Consider the following 26,090-nt stretch of genomic DNA (forward strand, 5'->3'; position numbering starts at 1 on the left):
CAAAGGAAGCGTGATATTATAAACCATAAAAGTATAAAATGTACATCTGTGCTCGGAATTATATCTCGTCGGATTGTCGGGTAGAAGGGGCAGCAGCACTGAAATGTGCCAACTGTGGAGGTGATCATAATGGATTGGACAAACAATGTCCTAAACGCGAGATGTTTAAACGTATCCGAAAGCAGGCGTTGTCTAATAACCAACCGAAACTGAAGAAACAGGCTGATCCAGTGTTCAAAGCGAATGACTTTCCAGCGTTTATAAACCGATCCTAAGTAAGCAACTGAATATAATTGATGGAAGTATAATGAGCTCTAAAATAACTCAAAAACGTATTAATCGATTGTGGTTTCATTGGAGTAAGAATCAGAACATAGCATAACTGCATGCTCGAAACAAACATATGTTTTACATTTCATGCTGTTGTTGCGTGTTTTTCGGGTCTTTTATCGAAGAGAAGAATGTACAGGGTTTTCCAACTTTAAATTCCGAAAGTAAAATGAAATAAAACACACTTAGAATTCGAATTTCGATGAAACTTGTATTTCAAATTAAAGTTTGGTTTATGCCATTATGTGTGAAATACAACATCATTCAAATGTCCACCTAGGGCTTCCTCGCACACCTTGATCCGGAACAGGTAAATTTCGATGACTTTTCGGCACATATGGGACGGTATCTCGGTCATAACTTCACGAATGTTGTCTTTCAAATGTTCAAGAGTTTGCGGAGAGTTGGCATAGACACGGTCTTCCGCATAACCCCACAAAAAAAATCTAGCGGGTTCAAATCGCATGATCTGGACTGCCAATTGGCATCACCAAAACGCGAAATTATGCGTCCCTCAAATTTCGTTCGCAATATGGCCAAGTTCGGTCGTGTTGTGTGGCACGTGGCGCCGTCCTGCTGAAACCACATGTCATCCGTATCCATATCTTCAATTTGTGGCAAAAAAAACCGGTTAACATGCGGCCATAGCGCTCACCATTCACAGTTACCGTCTCGCCGTCCTCATTTTCAAAGAAATACGGCCCGATGACTCCACCAGACCATAATGCGCACCAAACAGTGACTTTTGACGGATGCAATGGCCTCTCAACAATCACGTGTGGATTTTCTGAGCCCCATATATGGAAATTTTGGGTGTTCACATAGCCACCGAGCTCGAAATGTGCCTCATCGCTGAAAAAAATTTGATGCGAAAATTCAGCATTTTGCTGCTGTTGTTCGTTCACCCAATCGACGTATGCCCGATGCATTCCATGGTCACCACGCTCTAATTTTTGTACCAGTTGGACTTTATATGGATGTAGGTGCAAGTCCAAATGCAAAATTCGCCACAATGATGTGTTTGACAAGCCCAATTGCTGAGCACGCCGTGGAATCGAAACATTCGGGTCATCCTCCACACTGGCAGCAACAGCAGCTTTTTTTTGGGCCGAACGCACATTACGATGATGCACAGGTTTCACAATATCCGCTACGGATCCAGTTTGTTCGAATTTACCCACTACATTAGCGATTGTGTGCTCTGTAGGCCGTCCATGACGACCAAAATCCGTCCGTAATCCTCGAAAAACATTTGCCGGTTTTTCATCATTTTTATAGTATAATTTAACAAAATTAAAACGTTGTGCGATGCTAAAACGATCCATATTGTAAAATGGCAGACATTCAACTAACGATATGACGCTTTGGTTGACAGCTATGTCAAACGGTTGTCAGCGCAGGGCTGTATACTTTCGGAAGCCCGAAATGGAAAACCCTGTATAACGACCTTCTAGATAATTGCCAGATGGTAAAGGTTCTGGAATATGAAGTTTGCATATTTCTAATATTCTTTGTCTCTGTATTCTTGGTAAACTAAGAATTAATGTCTTTTTTAGATGGGGCATGAAAAGACGATATTAAAGGATTTCTAGGAACTTCCTTTTCTTTTTCTTGTTTTTTTGTAGATATTGGCCATTATAAAAAAAATACTCCGAAACTGTAACTGTTAAAAATTACCATAAGCCACCGATTAGTTTGTAGTTTACTGTTTATAATTCTTCCACAAGTGAAATTCTTTCACAAGTGTGTATATGACCGTTATATTTAGCGAATAACTATACGAAAGTCAAACATTTATATTTTGCTTTTGAATGTATGAATCTAGCGACGAATATATCGACGAATAGTTAATATGTGGATCTGTTCAATCCAGTTACAAAAAGAACTGAAATCAAATAATAATAGTCCGGTAATGATCTTATGCATTATATTCAATGAATATTCCACGCCACTAACATTAATTTATACATTCATTCAACAATATTATAGGATATAAAAAAGCCACTTGTCCAAAAAAATTACTCCTATACTCGCGTCGGTGTGTCAGACCGAAAGTGTTAAAAAAGTGGCACACGTCCCCTTTGTACCAACACATGCGATACGCTAAACGATGACGAACGACGAATAACGCAGTTAGAGAGTTAATGAAACTATCTATACAGAAATATTGGCCCCTATTATGTAAATTGAATCGAGCGGTCGATTCGATCCCTATAACTATCACACCTGACAAATTTTCGTATTTTGTAAATCGATAGAACCTTATCGAATCGAATTATTTCTCGAACATCCGCGAAAACATTGCCGAAATGTTTCCCAAATCAAAACATCAGAAATGCAACAAGCAAATCAAACAGATCGAAAAATTATGCCGACAGCTTTCACCCGACAGCAAAATAGAGCTAACGAGCAACTTGAATTGCATAAAAGAGCCCAATATTTAATTTTAGAAATTTCTCATTTCTCATTCACTAGTTGCTCTATTCATAACCATAGTTCTTGAAAAAATCTGCACAATTAATTCACCTTATTTATCGAAATTTAAAAATTAAAGCAACAAAACTTCATTAAAATTCGCATTCGCAATTTAAAAGGCGAAGTTTTCTCCAACTATTTAGTTTATAATAATTATAAGTTTTCGAAAATCAATAAAAACAAAATTGTGTCTGTTTCCGGATGTCTCCAGAATTTTCAATTGGTCCTTTAACAAATGATATGCCATGTGAAAACATTGTATAAATTGTTCCTAGTGACAATTTTTTGCTTTATTACAAGTTAGAGTCTAACAATCTGAATGAAAACGAAAACTTGAATGAAGAAATATCTATTCTTTATATCTCTCCTTAAATGAAGAAATATCATAGACCAGCTGGCGGGCGCCTAGAAATGCCTACGCGGACGACCGGTAGACCGCGGACTATCGTTTGGCCATCCCTGTTATATTTAATGTTGTTTGTTTTTATAGTGAACGCAACTCTCATCTCTGTGAAATCAGAAAAATGTCTGCCAGCAGAACTAATGTACATTCCAATTGGAATCATACACATTGAAATAGCAGTGTAGTTGCATATCGCAAGTGACCAGCTCCTAGTCAGCAAGAATCATATTGATGTGTATTGGTGAAATATTCATTTTCCCATCGAAGTAGAGGATGCATCTGACTTACTGATTTGTCGACTTGTTGGCTCAGACGTTTGTGACGATTCGAGCGCGAGCGACCGTCAATGAGAGTGTGTAGTGAGTACAAAGTTTTCGCGAAATCTAGAGAAAACTGAGTGATATGGAGTTAGAGACGCTGAAATGTGTGCTGTGTTCAAAATTTCCCGAAGGGGAGGTGTACGAGTGCAGCTCCCGTCATATCGGATGTGAATCATGCGTTTGTGCACTCAATGTGCGGCTTTGTAAGGTGAGTGCCATTTTTGTTTTGCTTTGAATTGTTCTATGAATACGATAATCGGTTTACGTTAGCGCACTATCAAAGTAGTCCGAGCGTTTGCTTTGAAAGTTTGTTCCGGCCGATACAAGCTGATATGGAATGTATTCACTGTGGGAGGGGAAAACAGCTGCTCCAAGCATATTTCGTGGATTTGTTTGGAAACAAATTCTTTGTTTTCATCACGTTTCATAAACATAATATCGGAAGCATTTAAAGTTTCTCACTAATCTAATGTATGATTCTTATGCATGAATCGTCGTTGATCGAGTATTATTTCAGATTATCATGATTGCATGAAACTTGCTATCTGTTTTCGGGAATACTCCGTAGTGTAATCGATATTTTTATTTACCTCTTTGAGGTTGGGTTTTTTCTCGAACGGCTACTTGGATTGAAGTTCAGATGCAATAATTACTGCGCTACGACTAATCTACGCCCTAATATTTTAGAGGCGAATGAACTGCAAAGTTCAAAGCTAATTCAATTTAAACAAGAAGAATAAGGCCTAAAATGTTTATGATTCGTCAGTTATGCAAGGTCGTTCAAAAAATGTCAGTTTGAATTGTCGCAAAGGTAGCTTTAGCATGAGTAGTAAGTAGTAGTTCACTGTCTAGTCATTTTCAAAATCTGAATGCTACCCAACATGTAAACATGTGATCGTAGTCGTTACAGTTGAATCAGTTTGACTGTGAAGTTTTCCGATCGACCACCAAACGCCATCAATCAATCTATCAATCTATATATATAAAAATGGATTTCTGTCTGTCTGTCTGATTCTTATGGACTCGGAAACTACTGAACCGATCAACATGAAAATTAGTATGTAGGCGTTTTTGAGCCCGGGGAAGGTTTTCGTGATAGTTTGAGACCCCTCCCCCCTCTCTAAGGAAGGAAGGAAGGTATTGAATTAAAGAGACTTTAAACTCTGAGAGTTCATTCGTAACGGAGTAACGGAGAAACATGTTATTTGCAAGTGGTTGAAAAATCTTGAACGAGAATTGTGTCTGAAAATAATCTGAAATTATAATGAGTTTTTTTTAGAAATACTTGGAGTTTTATAGTAAAAGGTAAATTCAACGAGGTCTATTAGAAGATCAATCAATGAACAGTTCTGCGATTGGACCTATGAACATGCTCATAGTAAGAAAATGTGGATGTTTGAAGGCATTGGTAACAAAACACAAATTTTGGGTAGGACGAAGTTTGCCGGGTCAGCTAGTAACCTATTAAATATCCGAGAAGTTTTCTGTATCTATTAGCAAAACTACACCTCCAACGCTCCCAAAGACTTCATACCTAAATAAATAATTGGCAAATTATACTATTCAGCATCTTTCGCAGAACGGAAATAAAAAACAGGAAGTGGGTTATAACTGTGGTATAACCGCAAGGTTGACGCAGGACATCGACATCGTTTCGGTTTCTTCATGGCGGCTGTCTTCTTCCTCGACACTCGACGCCCGCCGGCAATCGATGCTAACTTGACATCAAACGAAAAAACAGGAAGTGGGTTATATCTATGGTATAACCGCAAGGGTGACGTAGGACTATCGTTGATTTAGAGATCATTTGGTTGATGTTGAATCTAAATCCATTCTGAATGAATGAATAAATGAATATTTGGGGAACTTCGAAAATGAGAGCGTTACGTTGGAGGCACAAGGTTTTATGCATCCAATATTGGATACAAAAAACTTTGTTCTGAAGAATAATCTTTAGAAGCTTTCCTGCTAACTGCACTTGATTGACAAATCACAAAACCAAATGTATTTGGTCGCAGTATTATACGGATAGAAAACATTAAAATAAAATCTTTCGCTTGAATGTAATTTCCAATTCCAAGGGGAACTGGCAGATTATTTTGTGGCAACGACGACATCTTTCCGGATACTTCTCGATTCTTCTCGAAGTCCACTAGTGGTTAATGCTAACTCGATAACCACCTGTTGATTGCACTTGATTGAAAAATCTCAAAACCAATTGTATCTGGTCGCAGCATTATATGAATAGAAAACATTAAAATAAACTCTTTCGCTTGAATGTAATTTTCAATTCCAAGGGGTACTGGCAGATTATTTTTCAGCAACGATCACTTCTTTCCAGGTTTCTTCTCGATAACCAGCAAACGAAAAGAGTTGTGTGCGTGTATGAGTGTGTGGCGGCTGCTTAGATTTCTTCCCGGGGAACCGTTTTTCGATGCTGATGCTCTCTTGGTCACCTTCTCTTTTCCTTCTGATCGATCGGCTTCTCTGCGCTTCCTCACAGTTAAACCAAACTGATTGCGTTTCAGGTTAGGTCGGGCCAGGTAATGAATCCCTCGATCCCTCGCCGTCCAGCTCGTCCAGCACGTTCAGCTCGTTCAGTAACGATGTTGTCTTGTCGATGTCCTCACGAAAAATGAATGCGTTTCACCACCAGAATATCGCTTAAGTATGCTTTTTGTGCGTGATTGAATCGAGAGAAGGGGTGGTTCACGATGGCAATTTGGAAGGCAAACTAGAGGGGAATGAACTCTCTGAATTTGAAACTTTCGGCGACTGAGCAATAATCGATTGAAAATCATATAATTTCATTTGCTCGCGATGAGGAAGAATAGTTTTCAGGAGCGTTCCTGTTAATTGCGATTGATTGAAAAATCACAAAACCAAATGTATTTGGTTGCAGTGTTATATGGATAGAAAACATTAAAATAGACTCTTTCGCATGAATGTATTTTTCAATTACCAGGGGAACTGGCAGATTATTTTTCAGCAACGATTAGTTCTTTCCAGATTTTCCTTGATACTCGAAGCCCACCAGTGGTTAATACTAACTCGAAAACCACCTGTTAATAGCATTTGATTGAAAAACATTTGGTCGCAGTGTTATATGGTTAGAAAACATTGAAATAAACTCTTTCGCATGAATGTATTTTTCAATTCCCAGGGAACTGGCAGATTATTTTTCAGCAACGATTAGATCTTTCCGAAATTTTCTCGATGCTGAATGGCATCCAAACGAAAATACTCCTTTCAAGTTGGCCTGTAAAAAACTTTTCTGAACTCTAATCCATCAAATTTGGAGCCCTGAAAAGGGCCGTTGATTATATGCTAAGCTAATATCGCACGCTCTTCTTGGATTCGACGGGCCAGCTGAATGTCCTTGGGCATGATGTGGCGCATTTTGCGTGGGTAGCACACAAATTAGTATCTTCGGCTCCCTGCTGCGTCATAACCGCGGCACTTTTGAAGCGCGAGTCGGTTTTGAAGTCGTGAGCAATTCCACGAACCAAATGCTGCAAAGCTAGCTTGCGGATCAGCAATTTGGTCGACTTCTGATAGCGACGAATTTCACGCAAAGCTCCCGGTCGATAGCGATGTGGCTTCTTCACACTTCCTGTGGCTGGTGCGCTTATCCGAGCTGCTTTCGTGGTGCCTTACCACCGAAAGACTAACGAGCTGTTTGCTTGGTCCCTCAACAAACAAGTCCTCACGGTGCGAGAGTAGAGTAAGAAATGAACGAAAGCAAAGGAAGCGTGATATTATAAACCATAAAAGTATAAAATGTAAACCCCACCCTTATTATATTCGTAGCTTACCCTGAGGGAGAAACGAATAACATCGAAGTAGGTATACAGTAAGCTTATATAATAAAGAGGGTGGGGTTTACATTTTATACTTTTATGGTTTATAATATCACGCTTCCTTTGCTTTCGTTCATCAGTTATAATTGAACAGCGATTGGAGCATATTGTCGCTCATAGAGAGATCATTTCGACGTTTGGCATTCGTGGTGAACAAACGTGTTTTTCTTCGCTCCTGTGCTTTAAATTAAATATCGGTTATATCGTTAAACGTTAGTGAAGCGCGCGCCTGTAAAGTGATGGCTAAGAGACGTAAGAAACAGGGACAAAGCCCCAATAAAGCAAGTGGTAGTAGTGATGGGCACGACAAACGCCCGAGAAAAGAATCGCTTCGTTCGGTGCGAAGCACGAAAACTCCCGATCTAGCGAGCAATCGGGATAATGAGAATGCATCAATATGCGATGACGCATCAGACTGCAGCGAAACAACGAAGGCAATCAATGTACCATCGAAAATAAAACTCCCTCCATTGATGGTGAAAGGCATTCCCCTGAGTCAGCTTATGAAGGAATTATTATCACGGCATATTAAAGCCGAGTTTAAATTGTGCAGCATTGGCATCAAAATGGTGGTTTCCTCCAGGGCAGACTATGATAAAGCTGCAATGTATTTGAAGGAACTCAAGGCTGAGTTTTTCTCCCACGACATTCCGGGGGATAAACAATTTAAAGCTGTCCTGAGAGGTTTACCAGAACTAGATGTGAATGATCTATTGGCTGAGCTTCATGATCACTATAAAATCATCCCAACAGCAGTGCATCGCATTGTAAGACGTGACGAAAAAGTGAAACACTATCACCATCGTCTCTACTTGCTCCACTTTAAAAGAGTAACCGTAACTATGAATAGTCTGCAAGCAATTCGTACACTTTTTTCCATCATCGTGAAGTGGGAGCCGTATCGTGGTGGGAACAGAGACATCACGCAATGTCAACGGTGTCTCAATTTTGGCCATGGCACACGTTATTGTAATATGGCCCCACGCTGCAACATCTGTGCTCGGAATCATATCTCGTCGGATTGTCGGGTAGAAGGGGCAGCAGCACTGAAATGTGCCAACTGTGGAGGTGATCATAATGGATTGGACAAACAATGTCCTAAACGCGAGATGTTTAAACGTATCCGAAAGCAGGCGTCGTCTAATAACCAACCGAAACTGAAGAAACAGGCTGATCCAGTGTTCAAAGCGAATGACTTTCCAGCGTTTATAAACCGATCCTCCTCCCGGCCTAATATGGATGGTATCTCCACCCACAACCAGTGAACCACCCCTCCTCCCGGATTCAGACAACAATCACCACCAAAATCCGATCCTCCTCACAATAATCCGGATCTCTTCAATCCAGCTGAACTGATGGAGATATTTGTCAAAATGTCAAATGCTTTTCGTCAATGTCGCAGTAATTCCGAGCTGTTGCAAGTACTCGGGAAATTTATCATCCAGTATGGTTCCTAATAGCCTAAACATCTTAACCTGGAATGCTTGCTCTGTTCGGGCAAAAAAGTACGAGCTGGAGGAATTTGTCAGCAAACACAAAATTGATGTGGGTCTCGTCACGGAAACCCACTTAACATCTAAGGACAATTTTTCACTGCTAAACTATACCTTCATACGTTTGGATCGTTCCAACTCCAGGGGAGGAGGGGTTGCGATCATTGTGAAAAAAGGCATACGGTTCTGTGCAATTCCACACTACAATACCTCCATCATTGAAGCTGTCGGTGTAGAGGTGAGAACGCTTGTTGGTTCGCTTCAGTTTATCGCGGCCTACTGTCCTCAACAATGTATTATCGCCAGTGGTCTGTCTGCTAAATTCAAGAAGGATCTGACAACCATCACCCGTACCAATGCAAGGCTGATAGTGGGCGGAGACTTCAACGCAAAGCACGAGCTGTGTGGCAATCATCGACGAAACTCCAACGGTCTCCTACTATTTGACCATCTCCAGCTCGGAAACTACACGGTACATTTTGCGGACAGTCCTACGTTCTGGTCTCCATCTGGCAATTCTTCTACACTGGATATATTTCTGACCAACGTTAATACTACCAAACCAATCGCTCTCAATGAGCTGAGTTCAGATCATCGTCCGGTAATCTGCAAGGTCGGTGGTGATGCAGTTTCTGTTCCAGTGAAGCAGCTCAAGGATTATCATCATGTAGACTGGGCGGCTTTCGGTAGAATAGTGGATGTCAGTATCGAGGAAAATCCAGCTCTCGATTCACCAGCAGATATCGACCACGCACTTGAAAGTTTCCGAGCTGCTTTATCTGAGGCGGATAGAGCTTGCATTCGAAGTGTTCCTATTAGGGGTAAGTTTATAGAAATTGACCCTCACACATTATTAATTATCATTTTTAGAAACATATATAGACGGCAATTTCAAAGAACGGGTGATCCGGATAAAAGGCGTATCGCTCGCAGACTCACTAGAATGATTGCATCTAGGATGGATACACTCCGAAATGAAAATTTCGGACGTGTTGTCCAAGCCTTAGACACTCGGTCTCGGCCCTTTTGGAAAATAGCAAAAGTGCTGAAGACAAAACCAAAACCTATTTCACCATTGAGGGTCGAGGAGTCAACTTTCATAACTCCAACCGAGAAGGCCGATGTAATTGGAGATCAGTTTTATAGTTCGCATAGCATTGGACTTAACATGCCGAGCCGATATGAACAAATGGTTTCATTGAGCATCACCAGCCTTGACAACCAAACAGGTCCTATTCCCCCAGAAGGAGTGATTACAGTAGAACAGCTTTGCTCAGCGATGAAGAGCAGTAAAAATATGAAAGCTCCTGGGTTTGACGGCATTTTTAACATCATTTTAAAAAATTTGACCATGAAAGCATATACAACTCTATGTCATATTTTTAATAAATGCCTGGAGCTTTGCTATTTTCCTTCTTCGTGGAATCTAGCCAAAGTTATCCCAATACTCAAACCCGGGAAAGATCCCACGTTTCCATCTAGTTATAGACCAATAAGTTTGCTCTCATCGCTGAGTAAGCTGTTCGAAAAAATAATTAACCAAAGGCTGCTGATGCACATTGAAACCATCATTCCTTCACAACAGTTTGGGTTTAGAAGCGGACACTCAACATCGCATCAGGTGCTACGGATGACAAACAACATCAACAAAAATCGAGCGGTGTCCAAGTCTACTGCCATAGCATTGTTAGATGTCGAGAAGGCATTTGACAATGTTTGGCATGATGGACTTGTCCACAAGCTCATTCAGTACAATTTTCCAATATATTTGGTCAAAATCATCCGTAGTTACCTGCAACAGAGATCGTTTAAGGTATCGCTGCATGGAATTGTATCTAGAACTATCCCTATACCAGCAGGTGTGCCGCAAGGTAGTCTGCTCGGTCCTGTTTTTTATAATTTACTAGCTAACCCGGCAAACTTCGTCCCGCCCATTTACTTGATTAATTCTCGAGTAATGCAGAAATTTGTGTTTTATTTGTATGGCAGCCACCCCTAAGAGAGGGGGGAGGGGTATCTATCCACCATAGAAACATTCATTGCACCCTAAAGTTTCCATATGCCTAATTTGGTTTAATTTGCTTGATTAATTCTCGGGTAATGCAAAAATTTGTGTTTAATTTGTACGGCAGTAAGAGAGGGGAGTATCTTAACACCATAGAAACATTTATTGCATCCTAAAACCTCCACATGCCAAATTTTGTTTCATTTGCTTGATTAATTCTCGAGTAATGCAGAAATTTGTGCTTCATTTGTATGGCAGCCCCCCCTTTGAGTGGGGGAAGGACTGTCTAACCATCATAGAAACATTTATTGCACCCTAAAACTTTCACATGCCAACTTTGGTTTCATTTGATTGATGATTTTCCGAGTAATGCAAAAAATTGTGTTTCATTTGTATGGCAGCCCCCTCTAAGAGAGGGGGAAGGAGTATCTTATCACCATAGAAACATTTATTGCATCCTAAAACCTCCACATGCCAAATTTGGTTTCATTTGCTTGATTAATTCTCGAGTAATGCAGAAATTTGTGTTTCATTTGTATGGCAGCCCCCCCTTTGAGTGGGGGAAGGACTGTCTAACCATCATAGAAACATTTATTGCACCCTAAAACTTTCACATGTCAACTTTGGTTTCGTTTGCTTGGTTAATTTCCGAGTAATGCAGAAATTTGTGTTTCATTTGTATGGCAGCCCCCCCTTAGAGAGGGGGGAGGGGTCTCAAAATATCACGAAAACCATCCCCGGCCCCAAAAACCCCTATATACCAATTTTCATGTCGATCGGTTCAGTAGTTTCCGAGTCTATAAGAATCAGACAGACAGACAGACATCACTCCATTTTTAGATATATAGATACACATCGGATGTCCCTCATTTTCCTGATTGGTGCATGTTGTCTCTCTATGCAGATGACACTGCTCTCAGTGTGAAAGGTCGGACTATACGTGAACTCACCAGCAAACTTCAGCGATGCCTAAACATATTTGTTGAATATGCTTCTTCATGGAAGATCAAAATCAACGCTTCTAAAACCCAAGCAATAATTTTTAAACATCGACAAACGTATAAGTTGAACCCATCGCCAGATTGCCGAGTTTCGGTGGGAGGGCCTCCGATTCATTGGTATTCCGAAATAAAATATCTTGGGATCACACTTGATTCGAAGTTGACTTTTCGATCCCACACAGAAATTATCATTGTTAGATGCTCCATTTTAGTGAGATATCTTTATCCACTAATTTGCCGCAAATCCAGATTATCTCGGACTAACAAAATTGCCGTCTATAATCAAATAATAGCACCAGTAATTTTCTATGCTACACCTGTGTGGGGGTTCTGTGCAGAAACACATAAGATTAGATTACAAAGAACTCAGAACAGGACACTTCGGATGCTGCTAGATATGCCAAGATATACTCGGACCACAGAATTGCATGAGATGACCAGATGCCAAACAGTAAAAACTAAAATTTTAGTTCTGAATGAGAAATTCCAGCAGAAATGCTCTCAATCTAGATATGATCTGATAAGCTCATTGTATATAGTAGATTAGTGTAAATAGTAGGATAAGTAGGTTTATCTTGTAAATAGTAGGTCAAACAATCTTTTAGTTTTAGTTTAAAATCACCAAAAATCAATCCCACTATGGATAAATACATTCCTATTAATATAGCATCACTTCAATGTATTAAAATAGATATAACTCTTGGACACTTTATCTTTTGTATGAAATGATGAACTAAAGATGTAAAGAAAAAAAAATTCTGAATCACTTATGTATGTATATACAATGTTAATCAACTGAAAATGTAAATAAAATCAATGTTTGACTTGACTTGCTTTCGTTCATTTGTTACTCTACTCTCGCACCGTGAGGACTTGTTTGTTGAGGGACCAAGCAGACAGCTCGTTAGTCTTTCGGTGGTAAGGGATCACGAAAGCAGCTCGGATAAGCGCACCAGCCACAGGAAGCGTGAAGAAGCCACATCGCTATCGACCGGGAACTTTGCGTGAAATTCGTCGCTATCAGAAGTCGACCGAATTGCTGATCCGCAAGCTGCCTTTGCAGCATTTGGTTCGTGGAATTGCTCAGGAATTCATAACCGACTGGCGCTTCCAAAGTTCCGCGATTATGACGCTGCAGGAGGCCTATTCGAAGATACTAATTTGTGTGCTATCCATGCAAAACGCGTCACATCATGCCCAAGGACATCCAGCTGGCTCATCGTATCCGAGGAGAGCGTACTATATTAGCTTAGCATATAATCAACGGCCCTTTTCAGGGCTCCAAATTGGATGGATTAGAGTTCAGAAAAGTTTTTTGCAGGCCGAACTGAAATGAGCATTTAGCGAAAATCGTGGTGTCGATGATAATTCGATACCGATAGGTGCCATGGATATGGATTTCATAATGAAGAATATGAAATATATGACATGATGTAGTGAATATTTCCCCATATCGAAGAAATCACTTTGATGAAACTGCATTATAAAATTATTTGTGTACGAATGCCGCAATCGATAGTCGACTCTAATTTGCGCTGGGTAATTTCCTCGGAGGACTCGATTGCGCCTTTGAGCATTAATAATCTCTTTCTGGCAAAACGAAGTGGTATGAATCACATTATTCGAAAGATAAAATGAAGATGTTTTCTGCCAATTTCCTTCAACCTCCAAACATTTCTTTCTCCCGTTTGTCGTTATTCCGTTCGTTAATCCTTTCTCACAACACCCATTTCTCGTTTGAGAAATTGTTGAGTAAACATCGTTTGCCAGTGCGCGTAGAGCGGGAATTCCTTAAGATTCATTGCACCTCCAATAATCTTTTTTCAATAACTTTGATCGCACTTGATTGAAAAATCCAAAACGAAATGTATTTGGTCGCAGCATTATATGAGTAGGAAGCAAATAATCGCTCGAAAATTACATGGTTTTCGCGATGTGAAAAATTTTCCGTTTTTCATGTTATGCATCCAATATTGGATACGAAAATTATCTACTGATGGGGAAAAATAATATTCAGAAGCTTTCCTGTCAATTGCGATTGATTGAAAAAAAAAAACCAGATGTATTTGGTTGCAGTGTTCTATGGATAGAAAACATTAAAATAAACTCTTTCGCATGAATGTTTTTTTCAATTCCCAGAAGAACTGGCAGATTATTTTTCAGCAACGATGATAGCAACGAGGGTTCCGCGCGTGTATGTGTGTGTGGCGGCTGCTCTGATGTTTCAAGCGGAACCGTGGCATCACTCTCCTGATGGATTCCCTTCTGGCCTAAGGTACACAAACAGGCTCTTGGTGACACCGTTCATCAAAGCTTTCAGGATAAACGAAGTTAGCTTCACCACAACAGCGACAACATGCTCCAATCGCTGTTCAATTATAACTGAGTGGGTTTACGAGCGGCGCTCGCTTATATACCGATTGGTGATTTCAATAGCCTGTTTTGAAAGCAATTTTAAGGCTATTGAAACAAGTTTTAAGATGAAAAAGTAACAAGTTTATAACGCGTAGACATTTTATCTTTCGAATGAAGTGTTTATCATACCATTTCGTTCAGTTGTTTAAAGGGTGTGTCACATTAAATTGCATCACGGAAAAAACGCTGTAGAAATTTAATTTTTAGGAATTATATCTTCAGCTTTCGCTTATAATCAGATAAGAGTGTATAGATCACGTTGGCCATGCTTCACTGTCAATTTTTCGTAAATTTGGAAAAATGTCGTCGAACGAAAAAGAGCGTCGTGAATTAATCCTGCGCACTCATTTCGAGAATCTGGAGTTGTCACATCGGGACATCGGTAAGATGCTGGGAATCGTCCAATCCACGGTCAGCAGAGTACTAAAACGATACTTCAAGAACCTAACCATCGACCGGAAGGTGAAGAACGGTAAAAATGGATGCTCCGTCAGTGAAAAAGATCACAAGCGCGTAGTTAAGCAGTTTAGACGTGATCCGAGAAGTTCGGTCCGGGATGTCGCCAATAAGCTGAATTTGTCAAGTTCATTCGTCCAGCGGACCAAGCAGCGGGAGGGCCTGCGTACATACAAGGTTCAGAAGGCTCCTAACCGAGACGAATGGCAAAACATGGTGGGGAAGACGCGAGCCCGGAAGCTGTACACCGAAATGCTGACGAAGCCGCATTGCCTGGTAATGGACGACGAAACTACGTCAAAGCGGACTTTCGTCAGCTGCCGGGCCTGTTGTTATTCTCCGCAGAGGACAAATTCAGCGTTCCGGAGGAGAATCGCAAGCAGAAACTATCCAAGTTTGCCAAAAAGTACATGGTGTGGCAAGCGATCTGCTCTTGCGGAAAGCGGAGCGCCCCCTTCGTGATGACCGGCACGGTAAACGGGCAGGTTTACCATAAGGAGTGCCTACAGAAGCGCTTACTACCACTATTGAAGCAGCACGAGAGCCCGGCCATCTTCTGGCCGGATCTCGCTTCGTGCCACTATTCAAAGGACATGTTGGAGTGGTACGAAGCCAACGGGGTCACCTTTGTGCCAAAAGGAAATGAACCCGCTCAACGCGCCGGAGCTTCGCCCAATAGAGAAATATTGGGCGATTATGAAGCAGGTCCTCCGGAAGAACCCAAAAGTTGTCAAATCGGAGGCGGACTTCAAGAGAAAATGGATTTCTGTTCAAAAAAAACTACAACCTGACGTTGTACAGAACCTTATGGACGGGGTAAAGAGGAAGGTGCGAGCATACGGGCTTGGGCTCGAAGTATGAATAAAAAGAAAATGCCAAAAGTTGTTTAATAGTTTTTATTTTACTGTCTAAAATTTTCAAAAGGATCGGTCTACTGGGCGAATTTCTACAGCGTTTTTTCCGTGATGCAATTTGATGTGACACACCCTTTAGGAGCTATTAACGCTCAAAATCTCGGTCTCCGGCGTAACGCTCTCGTTTTCGAAACATTGAACTTACATCCCAGTAGAGGAATGGAAGACGTAGTCTTACGTCAAAAAAAAAAGTAAGGGGTTGTATCTAGGACACGATCGCATTTTCGACGTATAACCACGGAATTATATTATTCAATCCGCTTGTATTGACGTGGGACTACGTCTAACCTTTCAATATAGGAGTCTAGTTCAAAGTTTCGGGTGGAAAAAGTGTAAGGTTTTCCTACTGGGATTTAAAAACATACTTCCATGAAAGATACGTTGTATTTAAATAAATGCAGTGTATGTTCGTATTCCAAAATTCTGGATACTCATATCCGCACTAGCACAAAAAGGCTGCTGATACCTTCTTTGCCGAAGCACACTTTGATACGGAGAGGAAGCCCTTCTTCGAGGGTGTGTAGTGAATGCGGATGAAATTGCATTCGCGTTGACGGCGGAATGGTGTCGACATCTGGATACGACATAGGTTTGTAGGAGGCCAACTTTTCTCTATCAGATTAGTCGGCGCTAAGGCAGTTTTAAATTGATAAAATTTGTATGATAATTTTTTCTTGGCATTATTTTCCTACTAGAAGTACGTTGTTCTGACCCTAATTGAAACTATTTTCTATGAATTTTCAGATATTCTTACTAAAACTTACCATTATAATATAAAATTCTCTTTAGACAAAATTTTTGTATGATATTTTTACTACTATCAAGAAAAAGTGATTTTCATTTACGTAGAGTACTAATTTGTATTGGGGAAAATAATTTTCATTCATAATTTTTTTTTTAAAAGTGTGTTCATTTCTACTGCAAACCCATATTGTCATGCCTACTCCACTATTTCGTAATACGAAGCTCAATGCCGTCAACGCGGATTGCCGTTTCGCAATATCTTCCATTCTTGCATCGCGCTGTGTGTATCTATGTGTGTGAAATCAACATTAGGTATGAGTGATGTCCGCTCATTGTGTTGCACGTACTTACTCCTTGCTCGATGTTCTCCAGCAACGATGTTGCTCCGATGACCGCCAAACGAGAAGTGGTGTGGGTTCAAATCGTGGATGGCTTATTTATACCAAAAAAGTTGGAAACGGACAGAAACGAATGTATAAGTTGCTCGTTATTGACGGTACGGGTACGAGAAGCACACAAATCGGCAGAACAAAAGTATGGGAAAATGGGAATGCTTCCAGTTTTCATTAATTGAAAACGTTTAGGGATTAGGGAATTGTAATGTATAGCATATCAAACAAAGCTTAGGGAATTTCCAATTCCATTGGTATGCATATCATCAGAATCCGTTCGCTGTGAAAATAGTTATTAACGTTAACTTTATTTCATAAAAACGTCACCTTTTTTCTGATTTGGCACCCTTCCTGAAAGACGTAGTTCTACGTCAAAAAACGAAATCGATTGTGTTGTTGGTAATCATAGCAATGAACACATCCGACTTGCAATGCGTTGTACTGTCAACTCTTCCTTAATCGATGTTCTGTAACTCGATGTTTTCTCGATGGATTTCATGGCACCTTTCATTTATTCTACAAGCATCCTTATCCCCACAACTCGATACCTCCTTAACTCGATGGTCTCTTGGATATCGCGTTAAGGAGAGTTGACTGTACTTTGTAACCACTTTCAATTTGGAAGCCATGCACAAATTCGTAAAAACTGAATGATCGTTCGTAAAGTCCCCAACCGCTGCGGTTGATATACGATCGCAGGAATTTGTGTATTTCCCTAACACAGATGTCTAAATCAATGAGCCTGGGGAAATCGGAGTTTCAGTTTTAGTTACTCATCATTCTGGTGGGATTGCACTGCCGGACTTCATTCATGAAATTATATTTTCCCAACCTTTTCGTTTTTTTGCAGTGCACTGAGCATTTTGAGAAGAAGAAAGCAAATCCGATCGTACAATTGGTAAAAACCGCAAAAACGAGATGCATGTACGAGGAAGCCGGCTGCACGTGGCTTTTCGGTCCACAGGATATGGGTCATCATCTGGAGGAATGCAAATTTCGACCGTACGATTGTATCGCGGAAAAACTTAATATGTTATCGTAAGTATGCTAATTTTGTGGTGTTAACGTATTGGTTCAGTCTGGTTTTGTCTTGCAGTTGCGATTGGTCTGGTCTGCAGTGTGAAATCGAAAGCCATCTTGCGAACGATCACTCCGTTTTGGGTAAACAATTCAGCTACTACCAGCTTTCGGAGGTCCCATTTTCCGAAACCAGCTCGAAGGGGAGCATTAAACTGATCGATGCATTTAGCAAGAAGTTTTTGTTTTATTTTTTCTCGAGTGCCGCCACTAAGATGGTGTACTTCATGATTATCTACTTCGGGCGTCGTGAGGAAGCGCGTCAGTATTGCTACGAATTTGAGATCCGATCGAAGAATGAAGAGGAAATTCCTCGGCTAAAGTTTGTAGAATTCGTCACCGCTGATTGCGAAGATTTTACGAAAATGCGGAATGAAGAAAAATGCGTGGCAATATCGTTCAAAATGATCAAACGTTTTGTACGTGATGGATCGATTCCGTTTCGTTTCATCGTGAAGAAAGCTGAAAAAGAACAGGGGAATGCAGCCACACGTGAACGCAAAATTTCCGAGAACAATAATACAAACAAACAAAGGCCGACACCAACTATTTTCCAGCAGCAAGGCAGAGGAGCTATCGCTAATAATAACAACAGAAACGCTCCTGTTGGTGGCTCCAACAGTGCACCTGCTGGCGGTGGAGGAAGCGGTGGCGCAAATAGAGGACAAAACAAACCAATCGCTGCATCTGAATCAGCTAAACCAAGAAGCGCGACAGTTCCAATCCCTCCCACAGGTCAAAGAATGCCAGATTATTCTTCAATAAATCGGATTGTTGTGGGAGCACAAAATCAGCCTTTACTTATGGCTCCATCAATCAATCGGCAAGATGGGGTGAGTAAGAAACGTGGTCACCGTCCATTCTGAACTACTGCTGGATTACTGTGTTTGAGCTTATGTGCATGTCCGTTTATCATGCGTTTCGTTTGTTTTCAATACATGAATTTTATTCTGTTTGCGATTGTCTTTTTATTTTCCGAATAAACTTGTTCGATGTTCTGGGACTTGTCTTGAGTGATCTGAGTGACGATGTTGTGTTATGTACCTCTCTGTTCGTGGAATAAAACAAAGGATATCGATGGCATAATTTAGAAAAAAAGGTTAAAGCGTCATTTTTAGAAATCCGGTTTGTGTGATACAGTCAACCCTCCTATAACGCGGTGAGTGCGTACCGCTTTATATGGAAACCGCGCTATGAGAAACTCAGAATGAGTACAAATCACATCATTCGTACCGCGTAGTATGGATACCAATAAGAATCATTTTTTTTATTAAATCGGTTATTTTTACAGGCTCAGTTACATAAGTTAAAAGGAGCCAAACTCCTGACTGTATTGTTACAAGTATATATAAACATTTTTCCTTAATCTAATGTTAATGGTGTAGAAAACCGATTACTCGCGGTCTACTCGAGTTTAGAAGGGTGACATATTTTCTTCAGGAAAAGGAAGGGATAAAAGGATATGTTGACAATGTTCACTCTCACATTCATTACACTCAATTCTTAAGCCTATCTTATATCTAATATGTATTTACATTTCACCTTATTCTATTGTTAATAAGAAGGGATTTGATTTCTCGCGAAGGAAAAGGAAAAGGAGATTATAAGGACAATCAGACACGAAGATCGATAACTTTTAGGAAGACATATATTTGGGACATGTAATCAAGGAATAAGAATCATGGAGAGCAATAAGAATTTCAAATTTCCTATACGCAAAACGTTTATCTTCGAATGAAGTACTAGTAGCAGCTGTATAGTACTGAAATTATTGAAAAAGTGCAGAATTCATTCAAATTCTTGTGATCATCCTTTCTCTTTAAAATTTCCGAAAAACCCCCTTCCGCTTTCTGCCGTACTGTTTTCTACCACTCCTCTAACCCAACTTAGTGACCAAACGGGCGCACCTTTTTCCATAGATCTGTCTTAAGGTGAAGGTGGAAGCTAGCCACGAATGGCTGCCACAATGGCGCTCATTTCTTTCATCTCCCTTCCTCACCCCTTGCCCGAAAATCAATAATTTTGCGAAGGAGTGTAAAGAAAATTATCGTTTTCGCACACTTCCCATTAAGTAATATCAACCAAACTCTAATCGATTATTCACAAGATATTAAAATTTCATCTGCTGTCGCACTGTATAGTGAGAAACGTCGGAAAACTCGAGCTAGTGCTCTGAAAGTTGAATTTTCATTTTTATATTTTCGGCAATGTTTTGTTTGTATTGGTGAAAGCATCGCTATTTTTTCGACACTGATACCAGACAACACCATCGAAACAGCTATTAAAACCACTCAATGAAATTCCTGAGTCATAGCGTTTCATATCATGAAAATCAATAGAATAAAATTGTGTTGATATCAATACAATTATTATTTTTACGTTAAATGGGTCTATAATGTAAGTTTTAGCAACATTAACATTGGTTAAGCAAATTGTATAGCAGAGCTTGGAACACTGCCACGGCTGTCTCTGCTGTCAAAAATAGTAAACGGAAAAGTATTACATTCAATCAAAATGTCTCGGCCAACGAAGAGAAGGGTTAAGGCTTTCCAACGTGAATATGTGAAAACAATACGACCAACGAAGGAAAATATTAAGGAATTATCAACATCGAGTTACTATGCGGAAGAACTTGTTAATGTCAAAAGAGCCCCAATTCGCATGTGTTATAAATTTGCTCATGTTACGCTCGCGTATAATCAGAATTTTACTTCATATGCAAATGCACCTTCTATATAAAGGGCGAACACGAAATTATTGCGACACCGAAAATGTCATGCCAATTTTCTTATAATGTTTAGAATCAAACCAAATTTTTAGGGTAGTTTTATACATATATTTACTTCAAAAATCAAAAGAAAAGTTAATCGATGGAGCCTTGAGTGTAAAATTGAACGCATTTTCGCTTGATGCCCTCCATCAAAGTCTTTACAGTGTCATCCGGTACCAGTTTCTCAGTATTTTTTCCATTTTCTTAACATGTCCTTCTCGTCTTCGAATGTCTTTTTGCTCTTCCGAAGTTCCCGCTTCATTATTGCCCAGTACTGCTCCTTCGGGCGCAGCTCCGGACAGTTTGGCGGGTTTATGTCCTTTGGAACAAAATGGACAGAATTGGCCTCATACCACTCCAGGACACTTTTAGAATAGTGGCATGATGCCAAATCTGGCCAAAATAGCGGAGCTTCGTCGTGCTGCTGCAAGAACGGCAAAAGGCGCTTCTAGAGGCACTCAGATTTGTAGATCTCGCCATTTACTGTGCGCTTTGTCACGAAAGGCTCACTCCTCAGTCTGCAAGAGCAGATGGCCTGCCAAACGAGATATTTGGAGGTGAACTTCGACATTTTCTTCTTCTTAAATCTGTCGTCCACATCGAACTTGCTCTTGTCGGTGAAAAACTCGCCCTTTACATTTATATTTGCAATTGTTCATCGGAACATATCGTTCATACATTTAACTTTAGTATTGAACTGTTATTTTTTTTTTCAAATGTATTCAAAGACTTGTGTCAATGAAGCGTCACACAGTCTGATAGGTGAATTGATCTATTTACGTGTGCTTTGCTCTTCTCTCACAAACACTATTACCACATTTTTACACGTGGTTTTACCTATACTACTACAATGGCTTCCGTCTACCTTCACCTTAAGGTGAAAGTAGAAGCTAGCCATTGCAGTAAAGGGTGTGTCACATCAAATTGCATCACGGAAAAAACGCTGTAGAAATTTAATTTTTAGAAATTATATCTTCAGCTTTCGCTTATAATCAGATAAGAGTGTATAGATCACGTTGGCCATGTTTCACTGTCAATTTTTTGTAAATTTGGAAAAATGTCGTTGAACGAAAAAGAGCGTCGTGAATTAATCCTACGCACTCATTTCGAAAATCCGGAGTCAAAGCGGACTTTCGTCAGCTGCCAGGCCTGTTGTTCTTCTCCGCAGAGGACAAATTCAGCGTCCCGGAGGAGATTCGCAAGCAGAAACTATCCAAGTTTGCCAAAAAGTACATGGTGTGGCAAGCGATCTGCTCTTGCGGAAAGCGGAGCGCCCCCTTCGTGATGACCGGCACGGTAAACGGGCAGGTTTACCTTAAGGAGTGCCTACAGAAGCGCTTACTACCACTATTGAAGCAACACGAGGGCCCGACCATCTTCTGACCGGATCTCGCTTCGTGCCACTATTCAAAGGACGTGTTGGAGTGGTACGAAGCCAACGGGGTCACCTTCGTGCCAAAGGAAATGAACCCGCCCAACGCACCGGAGCTTCGCCCAATAGAGAAATATTGGGCGATTATGAAGCAGGCCCTCCGGAAGAACCCAAAAGTTGTCAAATCGGAGGCGGACTTCAAGAGAAAATGGATTTCTGTTCAAAAAAAAAACTACAACCTGACGTTGTACAGAACCTTATGGACGGGGTAAAGAGGAAGGTGCGAGCATACGGGCTTGGGCTCGAAGTATGAATAAAAAGAAAATGCCAAAAGTTGTTTAATAGTTTTTATTTTACTGTCTAAAATTTTCAAAAGGATCGGTCTACTGAGCGAATTTCTACAGCGTTTTTTCCGTGATGCAATTTGATGTGACACACCCTTTAGTATAGGCAAACCCACGTGTAAAAACGGGGTAATAGTGTTTGTGAGAGAAGAGCAAAGCACAAGTAAATATATTAATTCACTTATCAGACTGTGTGACGCTTCATTGACACGATAGGTTCCGATGAACAATTGCAAATATAAATATATTTAGAAGGTGCATTTGCATATGAAGTGAAATTCTGATTATACGCGAGCGTAACATGAGCAAATTTATAACACATATGAATAGGGCCTCTTTTGGTATTAACAAGTTCTTCCGCATAGTTGTTGATAATTCCTTAATATTTTCCTTCGTTGATCGTATTGTTTTCACATATTCACGTTGGAGAGCATTAACCCTTCTCTTCGTTGGCCGAGGCATTTTTATTGAATGTAATATTTTTCTGTTTACTGTTTTTGAAAGCATAGGCAGCCGTGACAGTGTTCCGAGCTCTGCAATACAATTTTCCTACCCAATGTTAAAGTTGCTACAACTTACATTATAGACCCATTTAACGAAAAAATAATAATTGTATTGATATCAACACAATTTTATTCTATTGATTTTCATGACATGAAACGCTATGACTCAGGAATAACATTTTATTGAGTGGTTTTCATAGCTGTTTCGATGATATGGTCTGGCATCAGTGTCGAAAAAACAACGATGCTTTCACCAATAAAAATAAAACCATTGCCGAAAATTGAAGAATGAAAATTTAACTTTCAGAGCACTAGCTCGAGTTTTCCGACGTTTTTCACTATACAGTGCGACAGCAGATGAAAATTTAATATCTTGTGAGTAATCAATTAGAGTTTGGATGATATTACTTGATGGGAAGTGTGCGAAAACGATAATTTTCTTTACACTGTTTTGCAGTTATTGATTTTCGGGGGAGGGGTGAGGAAGGGAGACGAAAGAAATGAGCGCCATTGTGGCAGCCATTTGTGGCTAGCTTCCACCTTCGCCTTAAGCTCATCGAGTAGTTTAATAGGTTCGGCAATGACAGCTAATTTTGCAGCACATCTTGACTTGCGAATCATATCCTCTAATCCGGAGCTTGCCTGAAACCGATGTCGTAAATGGCTAAGAGATAAGCTTGAATGTTTATATAACCATATCCAGTTAAACTCATGCATTGAGTGCACGAAAAGAACTGATGGAACGTTGTTGAATGGGAACCGCGCTATAAGAGTATCGCGTTATAGGAGGGCTGTCGCAATTTTATCTCCGCGTTTTATGGAAACCGCGTTATAAGAGGGTTGACTGTATTCTAAAACATGTACAAAACTATCCTATCTGAACCATCTTCTGCCAAGTGTGAGGAATCAGTATGCCGAATCTGTTTACCATTCAACCCACGATTTAATTTCCTAATGAGCGGACCAAATTGTGACGCACCAGTAGGGTGGCAATGGATGTATGGGAAAAAATTCATCATAGAATTTCAAAAACCGACCATGTACATTTTGTTTATTGGCCCAAAAAATGATCTGTGCAAAGTTTCAGCTCGATCGGACATGATTTAGGGGTGCCTCAAAGCGCTCAAAGTTTAGATTTTTTTATCCTCGAAAATCTTCCTAGGGGGGAGTAAAGGAAATTTGGAAAATCGATTTTTTTTCGATGCCAAATGACATAGAAATGCATAAAACGTCGAGATCTGGTGTCATCTCGAAAAAAAAATTTTGGCCGAAAATCGACCTTTTAGGACTTAGCCCCCCTTGGAAGATTTTCGATGATGAAAAAATCAAAGCTTTGAATGCTTTGACATTCGAATTCGATAACTTTTTTTCCATATCTTCATTGCTTCTCAGGCTTAGTCCCAAAAGGTAGATTTTCGGCCAAAAATTTTTTTCGAGATGACACCAGATTAGTTTCATGCATTTTTAAGTCTTTTGACATCGAAAAAAAATCGATTTTCCAAATTTCCTTTGCTCCCCCCTTGGAAGATTTTCGAGGATCAAAAAGTAAAAACTTTGAGCGCTTTGAGACACCCCTAAATCATGTCCGATCGAGCTGAAACTTTGCACGGATCATTTTTTGGACCAATAAACAAAATGTACATGATCGGTTTTTGAAATTTGACATGACCATTTTCGCTGCCACCCTAATGTTCATTATTCAAAGTTGAAACTTTTAAATCGCTTCCTTATTTTCGCCCAGAAGAAAAATAGCAATATTTAGAACACTGTTTCATTTGTTTGTTCGATCCAAAAATACACCATGTTGCCATTTTTTTCGCAGTTACAATACAATCGTAGCTCGAAACTAGGTTGAGGGATTTGTCGAACCTTCAGAGCTATAGATTGAAGAATTCGGCACCAAAACAATGCTTCCAAAGCTGTTGCTTCCATCTATCATTATGTATCATTCCGGAATATTTTCAATCCATGTAGTTTAATTTAAAAAGCATTTTTCATTTTTATAACTCACTCATAATTTTTTCACCAATTGTATCCAAAATCAGCCTCCATCGTACAATACAATCACTGGTATCGAATACTCCCAGTCTTCCAGCGAGAATTGCGTGGCAGTCAACAAACCTCCGCCAGCTGAGTGCACAACCACGGCTACCATTTGTAGAATTTACACTCAGCCCTATAAAACGACTGACGATCGGCTGTATCTGCAGAAATACCCAAAGGACTGTCTTGGTAAACCCATAATCAAGCGCTAGATACGCGGTATGAAAGTATGAACTGTATATAGAAAAAAAAATCATGTTATTAAATTTTCCTAGTTGCTTGTTGATTCGAATATTTTATTTTTGTACGCCTTACTTTCGCATCTTGAAAGCATGAAATATGACCAGATTGGCGGATAGATCAGTCGGTGAAAACCCAACACAAGAGATCTTAGCAGTTCGCCTGAAAAGTACATAATGTTGACGTCTAGATGGTGCCTCTTGCAAAAATCTACTTTACTATCACAAAGCACCATCCTTCAATGGATACGTGTCAAAATTTGACAGCAATCGGTCGATTGGTTCGTGAGTTACAGCATTTAGAGTGAAGTAACTTTTGTTATTGTGGAAAGAATGAAAAAATCACAAATCAATAAAAACGATGGCAAAATTGCATGAATTGGGCTTCGAATTGCTTCAGCATCCACCGTATTTTCCAGATCTGGTCCCCAGCGACTATTTTCTGTTCGCACAGACATGAAGAGAATGCTCGCTGGCAAGAAATCTCTCCATGATCTTCATTAATGCCACCAACGTTCCCAACGTTCACCTTCTCAACGTAGTATTACTTGATTAATTTTTATTAGTATTTAGTTGTTTTTTTTGCCAAGCAATACACCTTGAATATATTCTGAGTGACAAGATCTAGAACATGTGTGACTATAGTGCAAGTCATAAGGGTTTCTTTGACGAAAAATCTCTCAGCTGTTATTAGGAACCACAACGGATATTGCATGAACATTTTCCCAACGAGATCCCGCCATAGTTACTTCATTCTTTATGAACATCATTTCTCATTTTGAATTAATATTCATGAACATGCGGTTAGAGGAGAAGAAACTATATTGTGGAGGGAGCTCGAAGGATTTTCATTTGTATCGTATGATGATTCGATGCGGCCAAGACAACGTCATTTCACGATGTCGTGAGCGGTACCAAGGTAGAGGAAGAGAGT

The 26,090-nt window shown here is 40.0% G+C and overlaps 1 protein-coding gene across 1 annotated transcript; it reads left to right on the forward strand.

Annotated features, from left to right (window-relative positions):
• Positions 1-3,368: 3,368 nt before the first annotated feature.
• Positions 3,369-25,209, forward strand: LOC129768595 (uncharacterized). Its single transcript, XM_055770341.1, has 4 exons — positions 3,369-3,736; positions 17,659-17,846; positions 17,905-18,718; positions 24,920-25,209. The coding sequence occupies exons 1-4, from the start codon at positions 3,611-3,613 to the stop codon at positions 25,127-25,129; spliced, it is 1,338 nt and encodes a 445-aa protein (XP_055626316.1). The 5' UTR covers positions 3,369-3,610; the 3' UTR covers positions 25,130-25,209.
• The last annotated feature ends 881 nt before the right edge of the window (positions 25,210-26,090 follow it).

The sequence above is a fragment of the Toxorhynchites rutilus genome, chromosome 2 (genome assembly GCF_029784135.1).
Source record: "Toxorhynchites rutilus septentrionalis strain SRP chromosome 2, ASM2978413v1, whole genome shotgun sequence".
NCBI classification, from domain to species: domain Eukaryota; kingdom Metazoa; phylum Arthropoda; class Insecta; order Diptera; family Culicidae; genus Toxorhynchites; species Toxorhynchites rutilus.

What these genes read in the sequence shown, in the direction of transcription:
- LOC129768595 (XM_055770341.1), top strand. Translation starts at nt 3,611, where the DNA reads ATGGAGTTAGAGACGCTGAAATGTGTGCTGTGTTCAAAATTTCCCGAA. An exon ending in TCAATGTGCGGCTTTGTAAG is followed by an intron (nt 3,737 to 17,658) that starts GTGAGTGCCATT and finishes GTTTTTTTGCAG; the next exon opens with TGCACTGAGCATTTTGAGAA. An exon ending in CAATCAATCGGCAAGATGGG is followed by an intron (nt 18,719 to 24,919) that starts GTGAGTAAGAAA and finishes ATCCAAAATCAG; the next exon opens with CCTCCATCGTACAATACAAT.